Source organism: Streptopelia decaocto (assembly GCF_964273445.1).
Source record: "Streptopelia decaocto genome assembly, chromosome: 1".
In the NCBI taxonomy this organism is placed as follows: domain Eukaryota; kingdom Metazoa; phylum Chordata; class Aves; order Columbiformes; family Columbidae; genus Streptopelia; species Streptopelia decaocto.
The window spans coordinates 73012838-73033887 of record NC_138663.1 but is presented as its reverse complement, the minus strand read 5'-3'; the positions used below and the strand labels follow the sequence as shown (position 1 = coordinate 73033887).

Genomic DNA, 21050 nt, shown 5'->3' with positions numbered 1-21050 from the left:
TGTATGTTAGCTAAAAGGTGTAGCTTTCGCCATTCTTCAGACTGATCAGTTCTTTACCGTATTTTTGTATTTCAACTATTCCTAGCAAATGGTTCAAAAAACCACAAAACCACATCATCTGTGTTTGCAATACAAAGACTGATGCAGGTCAGAGATCTTTGAAAATCACTAGAGGCTGCTCTTCTATTTGTACTTCACACTACTCCAAGTATCTCCACATCTGTCAAGGGATTCTGAATTAAGGGACTGATGTTAATGCAGAGTAAACAATTTTATTTAATAACATGTGGCAGCAACATAAATATTTGATAAACATCTGCCTACAGCCCAAGTGGACACATTTATGTTGTTGAAATGTTCCCATAGGAACACAATCTACTGTGCTCACATGTAATTCCTTCCGTATGCAGTAACCCCACATGTCCAGACACCCTCAGTTGTGTGCAACTAGCACAGTATTAGCAACACATTACAAGGTAGATGTGTATAAGCAACATAATAAACAAAAGGAATCTAGTACAGGAACACAAGATGTAACTATTATGAACAACCATAAACCAAATAAAGCTCTTCAGCATACACCAAGGTGGAATAGAAGCCAAAGTGATTTAAGCTCTCTAAGTGTTCTGTAACCAAGTTCAGTAACTTCTCCTAGATAAAGCACAGCCATCAAAATAAACTTTACTGGGACAGCTACATAGTAACAATCTCAATTGCAAACCAATGTACTTTCTTCTAAGGCTGGCACCTCTATAGCATCTGACTCACAGTTGTTTTATGCTTTCCACTTTTGTGGGGGGTAGAATACCTCAAAGATGGAAGTTTTCCAGGTTACATTATACCTATAGAGATACATCATGAGCTTCTGTAAAGTTAACTAATATTTTCATAAGGTCGCAATGAAAGACTCAAGTCTTGCTGGACGTCACAAAAGATAAAGGTTATAGGCAGATTCCGGTATCTTGTTCTTTTAAGAAAAACAGGAAATGATCCCATCTGAAGGGAAATAGATGCAGCAGCAACACAAAACAGAGAGACTGTAAAGTGGTAGCACACACCTAAGCAGTGCACTGGAGCCATGGCTAAGCATGTTACTTTTCTTAAGAAAAGCAAGAGCTTTATTCTTCTGTGCTTATGTGAACCAGTAATCATCCAGCTTAAGGCAAAAAAAGCCCCAAAACATTTGAAGAGAATGCTTTCAGTGTACATACTTCCACAGCCACCTCTGGCTATCTCTTACTTGTTAACAAAACTGTATTGATGAACAACAGTTACTTCAATATTTAAGAAAACTTATTGGTTTGAAAGGTAAACATTTCTCTATCAACCTCTAACATTCAAACTCAGATTTCTAACAGTCAGCTTTAAACACACTTCTTGTCACCTGGGCCAGAAGTCATCCATGCTTTATTCTGAAACAGAACTGCGCTTGTGCTTCTCATTTCTTTCCTGGTCATCAGTGTCTGGATACTGGGTAAGATCCAAAGTCAGTACTTGACTGAACATAATGTCATCACGCTGAGGAGAGGAAGTATCATGCAATTTAAAACATTTCTGTCATTTGAAATAAGCATTTCTAAATGACTACGAGATACAATAATGAACTTGAGTTACCAAAATGATCTTTTCATCGAGCCAGTACCTGCACATATTTCTGAACACAAAGTAGTTAAAATCGAGCAACACAATGATGTACATGATTCACTGCAGTAACACTTAAGGTGTAAATCAGTACTTCAGCAAAAACCAGCATGTATTATTTAACAAAATTTGGTAATAATTGTTACCTCCGGACACACTCCAATCAATGCGTCTGCTTTGGAGTAAAACTCTTCCTTTAGAGAAATAACTATCATTTGAAACCGTTCGTGTGCCTGTTCTCTAATGAAACTTGATACCTTTGGAAAGAAGCCAAACATTTCAACATGTTAGTTCTGGCAGACTTAAACCATGTTATAATTAGGGAATGATGATGTAAGAACTGAACTACGTTGGCTGCAAAATTCAGTCACTCAATTATGAAATAAGTAAGTAAAATGAGAAAACAGTCTTAAGGCAAATACTTTGCGTGTTCTTAAGACTACCTCTCAGATTTGCTGCTTTTTGAAAGTGTGTAAGAAAATAATCACTCTCTCCAATGAAGAAAGTTACAGAAAAAGGCCAGTGCCAATTAAAAGTGTATTTCTTAATATAACGTCAAAGGAAGGAGGTGGAAATTCCTGAATAAAGAATAAAAAGTGTGAAAATGTTGTTACTGGCTGTACACTAGATCTTAAATATGTATTAGTTCACTGCAGACAGCAACATTTTTTCAATGATCTGCAAAATAAAGGTACAAATATTAAGTTATAAACTGGTGACTTAATAAGGCAGTATCCCACAATATAAACTAAATGCTGAATAAAGGAAAACCAGTACATTTTTAGTTTGACTTTTGTCTGCATAGTTAAATCTACATGTGATAAAAGTAATTTTTTTTAATAGAGGAAGTGCCTTTAGTGACTTATATAATTCACATTCATTTCATGGAATAATTACAAGTAAATTATTGGAGATCTGCTTTAGTAAATCCTTGAACTGAAAAAATAGGAAGATATTTAGTTCTAAGCATAAAACTTGGATACCAATGAGTACTAGCAACATACAATGTTCCATGTATTATTTTTGCTCACTTGTGGTATTTCATTCCTCTGAAGGTTTTGGTGCTTTCCAGTAACAACTGCATCTTACAGATAAGGAAAGAGATATGAAAGACCTTGGGAGCAGAGAAAGGTTAAGTTCATTATACTAGCAGATCAGCACAATTTTGCTTCTTCTCATTCTGCAATTTAAGACACAGGCCCCAAGCCCTTCCATTCTGTGGAAAAAGGACTGCAGAAGGGCAGTAAGCCGAAGGGGAGGTTCTGACCAGGGGCTGCACAGCCAGCCCACACCAGCCTTAGGAGAGATGGGCGTCTCTAGCTCTGAGGGTTACGAAACGCGTAGAACCTCAATTCAACTTCAAAGCAGGAAACTCAGCAGAACTTCCCAGGCAGATTAGATGGGCTCCAAGGACTGAACTAAAGGCTTCCTTTAAACTACAGGCAATTTCAGGATTAACCCTAAAGTGTAATATGATCCAAATGTAATTGCTCTTTGGTCGTAAAGTGGTATTTATGGATGTTATTTTTATAAATATACATTAGACCAGAACTTGCAGCACTTAAAACTCTCTGCATTCGTGTTCTTTATTTTCTTGAATACATGTATTTAAAACATACATTATTGTTGCTGATGTGTTAGATGAAATATGATACTTTCAAACCATCAAAATACTACCAATGGCAAAGGTTACAAGCCTAGGAACAATTTGGCCTTAATGGGCTATGAATGTGATTTTTACCTGAAGAGAAGAAAACCAGTCAGATTTGAAATATGTTTGAATTGAGAAACCCAGCTGCATTAAAAAAAACCCCAAACAAATCAGCTATTCTTTGTTTACTGTGTTCTGAAGCATATTTTTAGGTATAAAGCAGGTATCTCTTCTGCCAGATGTGTCCGAATGGACCTACTCAGAAAGGCAAACTGCAACAAAGCGCCTCATGACTGTGCCTCTTGGCAGCTGGGCTAATGCACCCTTTGTAGTCTCTAAGGAAAGTTGATAACATACCAGAAATCATGAACTTCATGGAAGCGTATGCAATTGACAACAGGTGCATCTGTAACAACTGCAACAGGAACTTACGTGGGTAAACTTAAACTCATCCAGGTAACAACCAGCAATTTTGTCAGGCATGACCTGGGACCCCTGCCCAGCTCCAGATAGAATTATGGAGAATTTTACATTTGTATCCAAAAGACCACCTCAGAAGTCTGCAGAGATGGGAAATGCTAATCACCTAATACACTGCAGCTTTGATGCAAGGCAAAAATGTTGAATTTAGCATTAAATAGTATAATAGCAGACAAGAAAGACTGTAAAGGAGAACTTGGAGGCAGCCTGGGCAACTCTTAAGACATCAGCCATGATACATTTGACTTCAAAATTAAGAACAACAGTCAGAAAACACAAAACTGGTTATTTAACCAGAATACGCCATCTTCAACTTTTAAGTCATAGTGGTCTTAAGGAAAAGACCAGTAACTAGTATCCCATTAAAAAGTTTGTATCACAGAGGTGTTTTGTGATCCCTTGATGTGTAATCTTGTTTCTAATCACTACATAGAGAGCCAAAACTCAAAACTTGCTTAACTATTTTCCCTACAGTCCCTTTACATCTGATCTGGTGTTGCTGAAACACACTGGATTGAGTTAAAACAAGTTCAGGGCAACTTTTTGTGCTTGCAGTAGTCAATGATGGATATCCCTCATGGACTTGTATCCCAAGGAATGTTTAAGGAACTTGGGTTCAGGAAAACGCTTCTCACAATACTATGTGGGATCAGTAATCTCTGAGAAGGAATTCTATCTGGCAGGCACAAGTAGTGGGGCTTCCCCAGCTGTCTACTATAGAAGTACCCTCCAAGCATACTCTGGGGTACTTGACACATCATTGTTAACTCCATTAGGAAATTAAAAGAAAAAAAAAAAAAAGAAAAAAAAGTTTAGTGTTTATAAAACTGCTTTTGCTTGTTAGATGCTACTAATACTGGCACCACTATTAATTTTAAGTAGAAATATAGCTTGGTCTTAGTTTATGTGGAACAGAATGTTTCCACAGAAGAAAATCCAGGCACATGTGGAAATCTTTTTGATTCCTCTCCTACATACAATCTCCTTGTATCGAGTCTCCTCCTCTCAGAGACTGACATCTACAGTTGGCAATTTACTATTTGTATTCTATCATAAGTTTTTGCTGTAGTGAATACTTATTAGAAAAATAGGAATGAGAAACTGAGACAAGAAGGTATTTTCATCAAGCAAAAAACTGAGGTGACTAAAACGATGGGAGTGATAGCTCTTAATTTGTGTTAACGTAAAAATATTTAGTGGGCCCGTTATATAAAATAAATACTCCAATGATAGAATGACTTGATTTTCAACATACAGATACACTCCCTTCTGCTTCTTAGAGGTAAGGGAACTCAAATGCGTTAAAAATTCCAACCACACAATTCACAAGTGACCTTTGCATCCAACTGTACCACACACGGTCATGCAGCATACGTTCACACTCCTGACCTATCCTCCCAACTTCACAGTTTGGGGACTGGTTAAAACACACTTAGACTTAGGAATTTAAACCTAGCCCTAGTCTAACATCTCATAAAACCATTATTTCAGTCCTAAACCCAATGTAGTTGAAAACAGGTTAGCACAGCGTAATCAATTTCTTTATCCCAACAACCTGTAATAAAAAGAAGCCACCTTTCTACAGAAGATATCATCCTGTTGATAAAATGGTAAAGCGGAAGGGACCAACTTACTTTATCAATGTTTGTGTTATCCAGGGCAGCATCTATCTCGTCTAAAACGAAAAAAGGCGCTGGCCGAAAACTGTAGAAGAAAATACACCGTATTTTGCATTTTGATGCAAAAACATTAAATCACTTTCTAATTACTTTTGAGATTCTCTCTATCAGAAAACTTGGATAAAAAGTAATGGCAGGTAAAGAATAAAGGACTTTAGTAAGTGTTTGGATACACTTATTAGCAGATTTTTTTAATGCAGTAAGTCTAATACTGTCTATCTTCCTGCCACTTAACCATGTACTTGGGTAATACCATAATTATTTCTTTTACCTGTGTATAGCAAACACAAGAGCCAGAGCTGCCACAGATTTTTCACCTCCTGATAAACAGTCCATTGGCATGAAGCGCTTTCCTGGAGCCACACAGTTAAAGCCAATGCCTTCCAGATAAGGCTCCTCAGGATTTTCAGGACTAAGGAATGCCTGGAAACACATACATTTCATTGTTACTAGTGACATTTATAAAATTATTAAGATGGATGTTTTTTTAGGCTTAATACTGACTGAGCTAGTCTTGAAACTGGTAGGTTAGCTTCATTTGTAGGTACCACCTGCCAATCTACGCTGAAGAGCAGCATTCTAAAATTTCCCAGTGAATATACCTTTGTTAATGAACCACAAGCTAGGAGACTAATTAACAAAACCATTTTGGAAATGGCTCCATATACTCGTTATTTACAAACTTCCAAATTCTAAATAAACTTGATTTTATCACCTTTTATGTAATTGCCTCTTTTTAATAATAATTAAAATTTTAGACTTCAAAAGCAGTTCTCTCTCGTTTGGAAGTTAATATACATCAAAAATGACACTTTTTGTGATAGGCTGGTTTTACAAAACCTAGCTTTGAGCTGGAGAAAGACTTTAATATAGACACTCTTTCTCTATACTTTGTATCCTGGCTCCCAGGTCCAAAAATTAAAAGCATTATTTAAAAGGAATAGCCATTTTCCAAACCAGTAAAAAAAATACAGTGGATAAAATAATTGCTACGTGGTTTATTTTTCTCATTAAATAGAAGAGACAATAAAATAATACAGTCTCTTCTCCTCTGCAAAACTGGATACAGATAAAAGAAAAATTTCCATAGTTGACTGTCATTTCAAATGGCTCCTCTCAGATCATAGATTACAGTGAAAAGAAAAACAAAACAAACTACTACATGTTTTTCTATTTAAAATAATTCCTGTGGCAAATAGTCCTAGAAGTAAGATATAGTGCTTGCAATATCTTCGTTTTGTTGGAGGCATGCATATTTTACTTTTTCTCTGTTGAGAGAATGCTTGGCATTGTTACTATAATGTCCTGCAGGCTGTAAACATGTCAAATATCTTGCAGTGCAACCCCCAGTTCTATGCCATTGCATGTATCTATGCAAGATGAAGTTCTCATATGTATGGGCACTGTTAGCAAAAATCATTTTGTAGCTTACTGGGATAACATACGTTCCTTGCTCATCAATGACACTTCTCTCTCCACAGAAGAAGAATGGAAAAGAACTGGTGGCAAACCCAGCAGTGAATCTGTGTATGTAAGATTTCTTAGGCAGCCGTTTCTTTTAAAATACTTCTAAAAATGTGCTGGTGAAGTAAATTTTACTAATCATTACATTCAGGGCACAAATGTACTGAGTCCAGAATCTTTGCAAGTTAAATTAACTCAGTCTATGAAAGCTGCTCTTTTTTTGGACTAGATAGGAAAGCATTACTAATAAATGTTAACAAATACCAATTTTAATATTAAGAAATGTTCATATTAAAAGTTGATAAGGCTGCTTAAAAAGTATCTGTTCAAGCTGCAACCCAGGCCACCTCCTCTGATAGCAAAATTCAGAGCTAACCCTTTCCTTAGCTAACCAGAGCAAACTGCCACACACAGAACCACCATTTCTCTTCCAGCGCAATGAGACCAGGTTCCTTCAGCTACTATGTTAGTATCTAGTGGGTAGTTTTAGCTTCCCAGCTAATCACAGGATAATCTGTTGGCCAGGTTACCGCTACAGCTCGAATCAAGGTGCAGCATCACAGACCTCAGAAAGCAAGCACCCAACTACTTATTTTTGGCAATGCATCTGGAAAACATTGGTTGTGTCAGAGTGATGCAAAGTTAAGATAGGTCCAACATTTATTCTAGGGAAGAAGGTATGTGCCTCCTAATCATGAAGAAAGAAATGCTTTATTATCCTGTGCAACCTACAAGCAGAAAGGATATATTTAAAGATATTTAAGGTGTTCACTGAATATTCGACTCTGAGGGAAAACACAAAACCTGAAGTTTAAGACAGACAAAAAGGTCAAGCCTCAGCCTTTTAAACATTCAACTATCTACAGAATTCGATGTAAACACAGCCTTCGGGAATCTCCTCTTTCAGCATAAATACTAGAACACTAGCAAAGATTAATACAGCTGTGACACAATTTTTCTACAGGTTTCTTAGAAGAGTGTACTATCAGCAAGTTTGCCGATGACACCAAGCTGGGCAGAGTGGCTGATACGCCAGAAGGCTGTGCTGCCATCCAGTGGGATCTGGACAGGCTGGAGGGTTCGGCGGGGAAAAATTTAATGAAATATAACAAGGGCAAGCATAGAGTCTTGTATCTGGTCAGGAACAACCCCAGGTTCCAGTATAGGCTGGGGAATGACCTATTAGAAAGCGGTGTAGGGGAAAGGGACCTTGGGGTTCCTGGTGGACAGCAGGATGACCATGAGCCAGCACTGTGCCCTTGTGGCCAGGAAGGCCAATGGCATCCTGGGGTGTATTAGAAGGGGGGTGGTTAGTAGGTGGAGAGAGGTTCTCCTCCCCCTCTACTCTGCCCTGGTGAGACCACACTTGGAATACTGTGTCCAGTTCTGGGCCCCTCAGTTCAAGAAGGACAGGGAACTGCTGGAGAGAGTCCAGCACAGGGCAACAAAGATGATGAAGGGAGTGGGGCACCTCCCTTATGAGGAAAGGCTGAGGGAGCTGGGTCTCTTTAGCTTGGAGAAGAGGAGACTGAGGGGTGACCTCATTAATGTTTATAAATGTATAAAGGGTGAGTGTTACGAGGATGGAGCCAGGCTCTTCTCGGTGACAACCAACGGTAGGACAAGGGGTAATGGGTTCAAACTGGAACACAAGAGGTTCCACTTAAATTTGAGAAGAAACTTCTTCTCAGTGAGGGTACCTGAACACTGGAATAGGCTGCCCAGGGGGGTTGTGGAGCCTCCTACTCTGAAGACATTCAAAACCCACCTCAATACATTCCTGTGTGACCTCATCTAAGTGTTCCTGCTCCGGCAGGGGGACTGGACTAGGTGATCTCTTGAGGTCCCTTCCAATCCCTAACATTCTGTGATTCTGTGATATTAAGTCTACGTTTTAAAAATATTTAAGCAGGGTTATGTATAAGGAGCTTCAATACCTCATACAATATACTTAGCACTGAAATAGTGATGTATGATTTTTAGATTAATCTACACTAGTGATTAAGTGGTTTTTATTATTATTGGTATCATTAGTTCTGTAAAACAATGTTTTTGAAAATTAATTACTCAAATACATTTCACATTTGAGTCATGATAATCTACAAGTCTGCCAAACACAAAGAGTAAAATGAACCCAAACTGAGTACTTCCCTTTAGATCACATTTCTCTGCCTAATGTCAAGCACGCTTGGGCATATTACTTATTCCTCCTCTGACCCAAAAATTCTGAATCATTTATTCTAGATAGCAAAGCATCAAGTGGGCCTTTTAAGCCAAGCACCTAAGAACATGACACACCTGAGCGCTACTGTTTCTGCACAGTTTCTTGTAGATCTGATCAATAGCTACGGAGGCGTGCTCAAAGCACCGGCTAAAAAGCTCATATCTTCTTTTTTTCACCTGTTCAAATTCTTGCTTGCACGTTCGGGCCTCCTTTCTGCTGATCTCAAAAGCTATGAAAAGAAATTTGTGAAATTACTCCATAATAAGCCTCTAAGCAAATACACAGAACAAATATATATTGGGTACCATAACAAACAAAGGAAAACGTATTGCAGAAAAAAGATTCTAATGCACATACAAGGATCATACCAATATTATGAGTTTCCTTCCAGATTTCAAATGGAGGTGCCAAAAACTGAACAGCTGGGATGTTTCAACCTGCTCTATGCTACATTCATCTGGAGCAATGAACAAATTCTTCTGCTAATTCCTTCTGTAAGCTGGGTAGCCCTAAGCAGCACCAGCACTTACCTGTTACAGCTTCAGAGCACCTTGGCTTTCTTAATATATTAATGTTTGTAATGCTCTTTAAGGATACCAATAATTTTCCTGTAATGCTCATGTCTGGGTTCTGGACAACATATATATGTTCATTAAATTATTTAATAGTAAAATTACTTTAATTTTTCTTAAAGTCAGTAATTTTTAGCAAATAAGTAAAAATACTTTATGATGTCACTGGGCCAACAAAGTATCTTTCCAATGATTCACACTGTATTTCAATAAACTACTGCAAAGTATATGTTAATAAATGGTTTACATATAATTAAAAAGACAATAATATTTTTTGAAGTATCTTAAATCTAAAAGAAGCAAAGCCAGCAAGACCAACCCCAGAAAGAAGAACTTCAATTAGGGTGAAAACTCTCACAGTCACAAAAGAGATAATTATGAAAGACTCAATGTTACCATCTATTGATTCTTGGAACTTGTCCCGAGCTATCTGTAATTTCTCTCCTGCTCTCAGGTTTGGAGCAGCTGTCTTCATTAAAGTATTTTCTTTAGCTTTTATTTCCTGCTGTATCTGGTTCAGATGATCCTCTATCTCTTTCTGAGACTCTAGCTCCTAAAGAAAAAAATAAAAATAGTAGAGCAATAAAATTGGCTTTCAGGCCAAGATATATCAACATATACAGCAAGCACTCATGATTTCTGGAAGAAGTATCCCACTCACCTAATAGCTTTGACTGAAAACAACAAAACAAAAAACTCCACCCAGAGTCTCAGTTCTCGGAATAAGTTTACTAGGTCCTAAGCACTGTTCCATAAGACCTTTAAAAAGAAACCACAAATTCCCTTCAGCCTAGAAGTCGGGGTTAAAATGGAACACAGGAGGAGGATTAGCTGACTTCACGATTTCTTAAGAAAACCTTTGAAGACAGGTTCTTGACGAGTTCTTTGAGACAAGTTCCACTGATGACAGACACGTCCTTTGCTCTGTACCTAGCCTCTAACATTTAATTATTTCCTTTATGATTAAAAAGCAAAAAAATAAAATTACAAAAATCTGCTAAGAAAACGTGACCTAATGGAGTGTTACAGAAGGAAGTTTGGTAAGTCTCAGTCTCTGAAAATACTACAGAGGGAGGGTGGTACAACCCCCCTAGCAGCCAATCATTGGTTTCTAGAGTTCTGAGTCATAATCTACAGTGTTGGAAATTAAATGCAGAAAGTGAAGGAGGAAGGAAAAAAAAAAATCAGAGTTCTATTTAATATTTCTCCATTCTATTTTTATAGTTCAGGTAAACTTTAAATTAAATTTAGTTATATGGGAAACCGACCTATCCAGAAATCCCATACATTAGTGCTATGTATATGACTGCAAAACCAAAACACACACACACGCTTAAACAGTGGTTTTATTAAGTTTCATTTAAAGACTAGCAAAGAATAAATAATTTCAATAAAATATGTTAAATAAAAATAAATTAAAATAAAAAACAGTGATCTCTAATAATTTAAAGGAAAATTACTACCTTCAGGTCTTCTGCTAGGCTGCTGTAGTCTATCTGAATTGCCTCTTCCCTCTCATAGATACTTGATGTAGTCTCAGTGCCTTCTGTTTCAGTGCCTAGCTATAAATGTGAAGGACATTCCAGTTCAAAAATATGACACAGTTAACTTCAAACTGTTAAAACAATACACTAAAATGATATGAAATGAGAGACAGTGGTAACACAGTATGTAGTAAACTTATTCCATTGCTCCTCCCCTAGCCAAAATGGAGTTAACGGTTAGTTAAGATGCTGTGAGTCTACTTAAAAATGCAGGTATTATATCAAGATGAAAACATCTGCTCATTTCAGTTTGAAGCTACAAAAGCAGCAGTAATTTTTTGTTTTGTTTTGTTTCTTTTTGTGATTTATTTAGAACAATGTGCATTCTGTAAATCTCCTGGTTGGAAAGGATTTACGTTCCCATGATAATTCATTCCCCTCTCAAGGAAAGGCTCTGAAGTGTGTAGGTCAAGCTGTTTCTTCCACTCAGTTGGCCTCAAAAGAAACGATGGTGCTTGTGTTGTACAGAAATGAAGCAACTATCTTCTTGACATTATAAGCCTGATTTCAAACAGCTACCTGACCTTACATGAAGTGCGTGCTGCATGCCATTATTAGTCCCTTTCCTGCCAAGATTCTTTCACAGAACCAAATCTTACTGGACTTCTCAGTGACATTAATTATGAATCAAAGCTGTTGTTCATACTGCCAACCTCCTTGGTTTCACTCTTCTTTATTCATAAACGGCGAGAGCCGAGCTGCCTCCATACTCTGATGACTAGCAGTTCCCATCCTTTCCCATAAAGACTTGCCTACCTCCCTGCCTTTGTTTTGTCTTCTCATGCACCCATTCACACCTATCCCTCCAATCAAAGTACTTTTCCAAGGAATGGATTCAATAGGACTCCTTCCAGATTCACAACTTGTTACAAGTCCTTCAAAACCCATAGCTCTTTTCTTTCATAACAGTGGAGAAAGTTTGATTTCTCTTCACAAAAGATATGCTGGAAAAAGAGGGAACACTGAGGAAAAATAATTAGGGTCAATCCTCTAATAGCGAGAGTATTTTTATTTTAGCCTATCCCCAATTTCTGTGAATATCTATATCTACTGAAGACAAAAGGCTGATTTGAAACAGCATTTATATAATGGATGATTAACCAAATACTACCTCAACCTATGTACACTCCATATTTATTTACAGTTCTGAATTGACCCCATATATCCTCTTACATATATATATCTAGAATACTCCTTATTACCAATTTTCTTGTACTACAGTGATTTTAGTGATTTTACATATTTCACAGGAATACATTTCAAGCACAAGCAAAAATACTTGCAACAACAGTTCTGCCTACAAACAAAAATCCTTCTCTTGAGTGGATGAGGCCTGTTCATATGAAAACAGCGTATTTATTTTAACGCTATTATGCGAGAAAAACAGTCTTGTATGGAAAAAGAAAAATCTTTAAATTCAAGATTGAATAATTGCTCGTCCGTGATATTTATCTTCTGTAAACATTTTAAGTACCTCTACTTCACTGATGTCATCCAGTGATCCAAACAGGAGCTTTATTTTCAAGTCCTGCACCTTGCATTCAAGAAGCATATTGTGTCTTCTTAATCTTTTCTCTTCTAGAGAGGTTTCTATAGCTGTAGCTTCCTTTTGTAATTTCGTAGCTTCCCTACATATACAAAAGGCACAAAACTATCAAAGAACAGCAGCAGCACTGCCAATAATATCTGCAGTGACATAGCATGATCGACATTAGCAATCACAAAGAGGGCTTTTTGCTCTGTAAACCTCATCAAACATAAAGGAAAATGGTACTTAACTTCTTCCATCCCCTTCATTCTCCTGAATTACTCAGGAGGGAGCTGGGAACCACACACTATTCTAGCACACAAGCTAACACTGCTATTCTGTAGTAACTCTTAACTCTATCACAAGGTAAATTACAGTAGCATGGACATAGTTTCAATACATTGTGAGTTCACACTACAGCATGTTCAAATATCCATGTTTCCTAACTACAACTAAACTCTGCTCAGCTCAGCTCTGCTGAACATGTTATGGAGATTCAATCCTTTTAAAATTTAAACAAATATGCCTTGATTCTTTGCAACAAATTCCTTTGATAGCGTCAAGTTGCTAAGTAAGGCAGAGATGTAACAGTCTTATATTGTTAAAATTACACACTACAAAATCAGTTACTAGGTATACCATGTATGAGTTTATACACAATTCCACAATTCCACTGTGCCAGTATGTTGGGTTTTTTACAAACACAAAGATGACTCTTGATTAAGAGATATTAAATACATCAATAATAAACAAGCATAAGAAAACTTAAGTCTAAACGGTCCCCAAAGCAAGTGATTTAAAAAGACAGTAAGGACAAAATAGTGACCTGAAATTAATATCCAACACTTGAAAAGCCTGGAGAAAATGAGAACACTGGAATCAGAAAAAAAAAAAAATCTCATTAACCATACAACTCAAGCAAAAATACGGAACTACTAGCAAGCGAACAGAAAACAGAACAAAAGAAGTTCAGACATCTGATTACTATTTTAAATATTATCACATAAATTTTCCCAGAAGTACAATTAGTGATTACCTGTTAAGGGCCAACATTGTCTTTCGTAACTCTTCAACTTCCTTCTGGGTTTTTATAACCTCAGATTTATGAACATTTAATCTATCTTTAAGATGTTCCTGCTCCTTCGCAAGTTCATTCACTTTCTTTAAAAACTTCTCCTCATCCTGCATAGAAATATTTACATTTTTAACCTTTCACCAAAAAGCTTGATATGGAACCTTTATTACGCAGACAGAAAGAGTTTAAATTGGTTACAGTATGTTCAAATGGGTTACACCACAAAATCTGAAAGGCACTGGGAAAACAGCCTGACACATATGAAGATCCAGTTGTTTCATATACACAGATACAGCCAACTTGACAAAATCTTGACAAAAATCAAGATTTGTGACTGTACCAGACTAAACTATAAAAAGCCATCAAAAAGGCAGGGACCCCAGGACATCCACAATCTGTAGGTTACTCCCTTCCCCTCAATTAGTCCCTTAACTCTGGTCAAAAAGATCCCATCTGCTGTAAATCATAATTAGCAACAGCTAACATAACCCAAAATCCTTTAAAACTACAGTTCATTAAAAATAAATCCTGAAGCAATCCACAGAGAACAAGCAATCTGTGGAGGTATTCTACAAGAGTCTTTCCTATATAACCCACACCCATGCTAAATTGCTAGAAATGAGGTGCTAGAATATAGTAAACTTGATGCTATATGCATGAAGACACGGTCCTTAAGAGACTAAAATTACAGCAACTTAATCAAGACTTACTGCTGTTTCAGTATCAGAACAAAGTACCTTCTGAACTTAATACACACAATTCTTCTCCAGGACAAAAATATCTGAATTTACTCAAAGTCGTATTTCAGAAGAATTATGCACACTGACATGAAGTCAGACATGGTTTTGTGCATGACTGAGAAAGGGTCTATTGTTTTTCCTCAGCATCAGAAATATGTGTCTTCTAATGCTAAAATACAGACTTCAAATAATGCATGTGGGTTTTTTTGCCCACTTTGGGACAGTTTTATATTTCACTTTTGTTTTTTGTTCACAGCACTATTACATCTTTTCTCCTTCACTTTCCAGTGCACAAGCACAGTTTATTTAACATGCAACATTAACACACACACAAAAAATACTTTGTTTATAAACAACACTATTAAGGAGGAACCCATAAGTATTACTTTAAGTAAAAATCTAAATTAGTTTTCATACGATTATTTTAAGCCTATTAGTGTCTGTGAAGCACCTTAAAAATGCTAAGCATCTCAGCCACAAGCTACTAGTTTTATCTGTATTCATATGCTGCCTCTTCATATAAACTAAACACAGTGTAACATTGTACATACGGTAATCCCAAATTTTATCTTTAGTAAGCTTATTTTTAATAATTAATAAGTACCATAATATGATAGGTTATTCCAAGGTTAAAATAACAATATGCAACTACACTGATTTAACATTTACAAAATCAACATTGAATTAAGCCCTAGAATTACTACTCATAGTCAACTACATTTATTCAGAATTGTAATTCAATCCTTTCTTTCTTCTCAGCCCCAAATATATATATATATATATATAAAAATATATTTTAGTTACCTTCTGTAGCCCAATAATCTCAGCTTCATCTTTACGAATGGTCTCCCTGAGCTTGCTAACTGCATTTGTTAATTTTTGTAGATGATCACGATTATATTCCAGCTGAAAGTTTAGTCGTGTCTTCTGATTTTCAAACTCCAGTCTAGGCAAAGTACAGCATTTCAAACCAATACTTACAAAGCAGGCTAATAACTATAATTTAAGTTATTACAAGATACATTTTCATTTTGACTATTCAGATAGCATTTTTATATCTTCTACTTGAACACAAAAATTTGCATACATTTGGATCATCAATTCCACTACACCACATCCTGTGAATATGTTGGAAGTTACAAAAATACAGCGATAATAGTTCAAAAAATACAATATATAATATGGCCATATTCAATACAGAAGGTAACACTAAAAGTTCAAGTATCTCAGTTTGAATGATATACCTGTAAATGACGTAGATATGAGCCGGGCAAAAGCTACATTGATGCTGTGTAGTTATCCAACACCAGCGCTCCCTGCTCAGCCTCTCTAAGCCTAAGTCAGCTGGCGTGTATGTTTATCTGAATAAGGAACCTATCTCAGTTGGGAGATGACAAATAAGAAGCATGAGACCAGAACTTTTAAAGTCATATTCAGCCTTGCTTACCATCTCTCAACTGAGACCTGTTATTTGTTTATAGGGGTACAATGGCAGAAACTTTTTCACATGCTGCTGTGAGAAAGGACTGAAGTAAAACTAAGCAGCTATTTACAGGATGGACTCCTCTCAGCTGTTACTGTCTGCCTCTGAGGTTCCCAAATTATTTACTACTAGTGCTGCATCCGTTGTCCCACCAAAACGATTGGCACACCACCAGCTCCAGGCTCTTTAGACCAGGGCAAGAAGGCACCATAGCCCAGGGTTACAGGACTAATGGTGGCAAGTTAGGGAACAAGCAAGGCCAAGGCTGTACATGCAGTGTAGCATAAGGCCATGCAAAAACATCCTCTTTTCATTGTCCTGTTATTAACTTCTTACACTTCAGATCTTGCGAACACAAATAAATGATCATATCACTTCAGTCAACAGGTGCTTTAACTGCAACTGAATGCACTGCACTACTACCTCACTGCAGTGCTAGCCAAAAACATACATCTGGACGAGTTTCTGAAAACCAGTCAGAGGATCTCTTAGCAGCTGAAGACAGCTGAAAAGAAAATGGAGTTCAGTGCTAGCCATTACACTAGTGTTGTAGAAAAGGTGTATTATCTATAAATAAGGTCAGCAAATGCACAAACTATCATCTGCCTGAAAATGCCTGTAGTACAAGGAAACATTTTAATATTCTTGTTCTTGAAGATATAAATTTGTGGTCCTGTGACATGGGACTGTTTGAAGGGAATACCAGTTGAGGTTGCCCGTGAGAAAGTTAATATCCTGTTTTCCTTAACAGCATGTTCCTATACCAAATCAATGCATCGTACACACAGAGCCTTCACATCATCCTCAATTTGTGATAGAGCCATTTTTCAATGCAGATTTTAGAAAACTATTCTTTATTCTTCTACACTAGTGCTACTAAAATACTAAATTTTACCTGTCAAGTTTCTAGCAAAATGTCAATAACTTTCCAATAAACCCAAACCATAGCAGTGCAACTGCTAACTAATCTTTGCAGTGATATTATAACCTTTTACAGTGCTCTAGGTTTTTGTGGTCTTTCCTGTGATGAAGTTACTAATTTACAAGTGTGCCCAATCTAATACAAACCACTTTTTTTACATTTCAATTACAAATACCACCTTCTCTTATCAATCTCCTCTTGTTGTCTGACATGTTCTTGTTCATACACACGAATATTTTCTATACCAATTTCTTCACAGAATTCCCGGAAAACAGCATCTTCAGCCTTTGAATAAAGAGAAATAGAGCAAAAAATGTTTATACTCTTTTGGCACTTACAGAAGTAAAACATTTAGACAATAACTTAATGCTATGGGCTGGATTTTCAAGGTACTTTAAGAAACAGCAAACTGAACTACTGAGGAATAATTGGTATTTGACATTTTCAAATAACGCCTTCAATACGAATGTCAGATACAAGGCATATGATGTGCAAAAGGTAACTCTAAGCTCTTCTTGACAGCACCTGTTCATTCCAAAGACAATCAAAGTCATGACAATGTCACCAAGACCCCTGGTTTCATCTGTGGTTCCCAGTCAGCTGAAGAAGACAAAGCTGAATAGTACGCAGGACACTAATCAGATACAACAGGTTTCTTGGGTGTCATTCAGTTCTTCATTAATATTTATGTGTTACTTGGAAAGATTATGATGACCATGTTCAATTCATAGCAAAGCCACAGCACAGAATCTCTCATTTCCTAATTACAAGTATATACTAACAAAATCTTCGTATCTCATTTCCTAATTATACATACATATGAACAAAAGCTTCAGCCAAAACCAGTCCTAAAATCTTAACGAAAAATTTAAGCAAATAGTAGGCATAGTATCTATGGCATGACTGACCAAAGAAATAGCACCAGCCTAAAGCATTTAAAACAAAACTCAATGGATTGAACAAACTTTTAAGTGAACTTTACAGGTCAAAGCCCAGTATTGTTTATATTTTTTCGGTATGCAGGCTTGTTTAACCAGATGTCAAATACAACATCAAATCATTATTCAAGTAACAGTATTCTTTGGAAACTGATGACCAGCCTCCTTTTTTTGCTTTTTTTTTTGTAGAACAAACAAAAGAAAAGTTCCCTGTATTCGGAATTCTTACAGCCTAACATCAATTATTTTCTTCTCAGTACTTGCAGATGACTTCTGCACTTCCTCATGCCTGTACCACACACAAGACAGAGAACATGCAGCAGTTTTGGTTGCACAAAGATGCAGACGTCCAGAAAGAAATTTATAGTCTAGCCATGCAGTCACACTGCATAATTATCTCTCCACAAACAGAGACGATCTTGTAACTGCAGTTTCTTACAAGTAAACTGCATGTTAGAATCTGAGAAAGAATAAGCTGAGACTTATCAAATCCTACTCTCAGGCCGAGCGTAGTATTTTTCTGTGATTTGATATAGAGTAGAAGTCCACACTGAGAGCTCCAAAGCTGTGCACTTCGAGGGACTGTCCCTGCTTAATACTACAAAGAGTACATAGTACTTATTAGCAGAGCGGAGGAAAACCAACCCATCTTCTTCAAACTCAAAAATTTTCTCCTACAACAAACGACCTTACAGTGTATGTATTAAGCAAAGCTTCATCTAATATTCAAGAAGTAGATGGATTTAATTGGTTCAGTTTCTGTTTGGCACATAGAAGTAATAGAATTTTGATTTTAAGGAAACTGATTTGCAAAGCTGTGACACATATATATTAGCATTCAAGTGCATTTCTGTTCAGTTACCTTGGTAAGGAAAGTAAAGAATGTGGGAAGATTGCTGGAGTTAACTTACAACCCTTGTTAACAAAGTAGTTCAAAGTTAGATGTTGTCCAAGTTCTAAAAGTCAGCAGGAACAGAAAGAAGTTTCTGCAGTTCAACAGCATAAGCTGTTACATATGACCAGGACAGAAGGCATTACCTCATTAATTTTTTTCTGAAATTCTTCAATTTTTTCTTTTCTTTGTGCTACTCCTTCATTCAGCATATCATGCTGAGACTCAATATTTACCAGTTCACTTTCCAGTTTTGATTTTTCCTACATAGAAAGTAAAAAGATGGTAATTTTTCTTAAAAGGACAGTCAACTTTCTAGAAATTGAGAGACAGTTCTGTTCCAGATTAACTGTATTTTTCTGATTAAAAACATTAAATATTATGTTCTCAAATGCCACTTACCCACTAGAATTGCAAAGATGCATGCAATGATTAGAGTTGTAATGAGTAGAAAAGCAAATTACATAAGTATCATTTACAGTGCATTCTGAGTTATGGACTTCTGAAGGTTACTAAATGACAAACCAAGCCTACCAGAAATTAAATTTAAAACCTAAAATAGAAAAAGCCTCATGTACATTACTTCGTAACCTTTTTTTTTTAATATATTTTACTAATTCGTCAGTCATAATTGCTGCTAGTTAAAACTTAAACTGAATTAAAAAAAACTACGTAAGGAAGTAGTATTTACTTCACCAGTAATTACAGCCTAGGTAAAAAAATACAATTATTAAACATGAAAATTATAAAGGCTTAGTACTATACCGTGTAGAGATTAGCGAGATGTTTCTTTTTAATAAGATCTAATTCAGTCTGTGAATATTTAAGGCGCATCTGAATTCCATGGCACTGAGCATACAACTGCTTCAAGTCAGTCTCCTTTCGTTTGATCTTCATTAAGTCCTAGAAAAATATCACAATGGGAGAAAAAGCATATAAAGTAAAAGATAACTTATTGGGAAATGACTAATTTTTCAGTTTCATGCACTACATAAAGCTAGCTTCATTGAATAGGCTCCATTCAAGGTAAATGCTGATAGCATTGGTCGTATTCAGCATAACAGATTTATTAAAAGAAAACACATGCTTGCAAATTCCTAAATTCCTACCATATCCCTCCTCCAAAATAACTAGAGGTATGACAAATAATTTTACACTGACATGTTTTGGTCTGTACAAATATTTTAATGTTAACGGAATGTATCGTCGTTTCCACCAAAAGTCTTCATGTACTTGAAAAAACAGCTCAATTTCCTTGAAGGCACTTGTATCAACAGCATTGTCCTGGCTCTTTGCTTCTGTGATAAGTGAACCAACCCATCAGCTAAGGACAGAGACCCACAGTTGATTATTATTAACTGGAAGAGGATAAACAGCTGTTATGTCCTATCTGCATCTTCTAAATGTTTTGAAAATCACCTTTTTAGAAAATCATCTTCCCATAACTGAATTAAATTAGATCTGACATTCAACCCTTTATGCCTTTCGCAGTTAAGTGCTTTTTAAGAGACGTACCTTTAACTCATTAATCAAACTATCTCTTCTTTCTTTCATTTTATTCATCTCTTTCTCATCCCAACATCTAGCTTTAACTCTTAAATCACTGGATCCTCCAGAAATCACTCCAGATTTCAAAAATAATGTTCCATCAAGAGCCACTGTCTGGAAGAAAAAAAAAAAACCTTAAAGCTAAATAAATCTGAACACAAAGCAGCCAAAATATCCCATGAACTAGTGCACCAAGATATGGTAGTTAAACAAGAAACAACCACATTTTAATTGGACTCCAGGTTGTGGGTTTTTTTTTTTTTTCCTGTTCCAAACCTGCTAAAATAAGATACACAAAGCCACAAAAACCATCTTTTGTTTCTTGGCACTAGTCACATTTTGGTATTATTGCAACTGATCAGAAAAGGAAGTGGAACTATATAATTTCCTTGTATTTAGGAAATACTATGAGACATTTGTGAATACACTGGCAACTGAGAAGGCAACTAGCTCTGTAGCATGAACCAAGCAATGGGAGAATGAAGTGAAGGAAAACAGCTCATTTATAAAAAAAGTGTAAATTTATTAAAGAAAGTGGGTTCCAAATAAACTGGGTTCCAAATAAACACAGTTTCATACTCACCTTCAACATGAAGCTGTTTTAATCAAGATTTTTAGAAGTTTACTAAGTGCATAAAAAGACTCTGTGGACTATTGACAACAATAGAG

The 21050-nt window shown here is 36.4% G+C and overlaps 1 protein-coding gene across 1 annotated transcript in view; it reads right to left on the bottom strand.

The window, feature by feature from the left end:
- Window positions 1-80: 80 nt before the first annotated feature.
- Window positions 81-21050, bottom strand: part of SMC1B (structural maintenance of chromosomes 1B) — a gene marked incomplete at its 5' end in the record, with an annotated part of 36812 nt that continues 15842 nt past the window's right edge. Inside the window, 14 exons of the mRNA XM_082076254.1 lie at window positions 81-1518; window positions 1788-1898; window positions 5407-5476; window positions 5723-5874; window positions 9214-9368; window positions 10108-10264; window positions 11175-11273; window positions 12730-12883; window positions 13820-13965; window positions 15403-15544; window positions 17182-17288; window positions 18980-19096; window positions 19599-19736; window positions 20349-20495. Coding sequence (XP_081932380.1) covers window positions 1408-1518; window positions 1788-1898; window positions 5407-5476; window positions 5723-5874; window positions 9214-9368; window positions 10108-10264; window positions 11175-11273; window positions 12730-12883; window positions 13820-13965; window positions 15403-15544; window positions 17182-17288; window positions 18980-19096; window positions 19599-19736; window positions 20349-20495 — 1806 coding nt within the window. The 3' untranslated portion in view covers window positions 81-1407. The remainder of the gene's footprint in view (window positions 1519-1787; window positions 1899-5406; window positions 5477-5722; window positions 5875-9213; window positions 9369-10107; window positions 10265-11174; window positions 11274-12729; window positions 12884-13819; window positions 13966-15402; window positions 15545-17181; window positions 17289-18979; window positions 19097-19598; window positions 19737-20348; window positions 20496-21050) is intronic.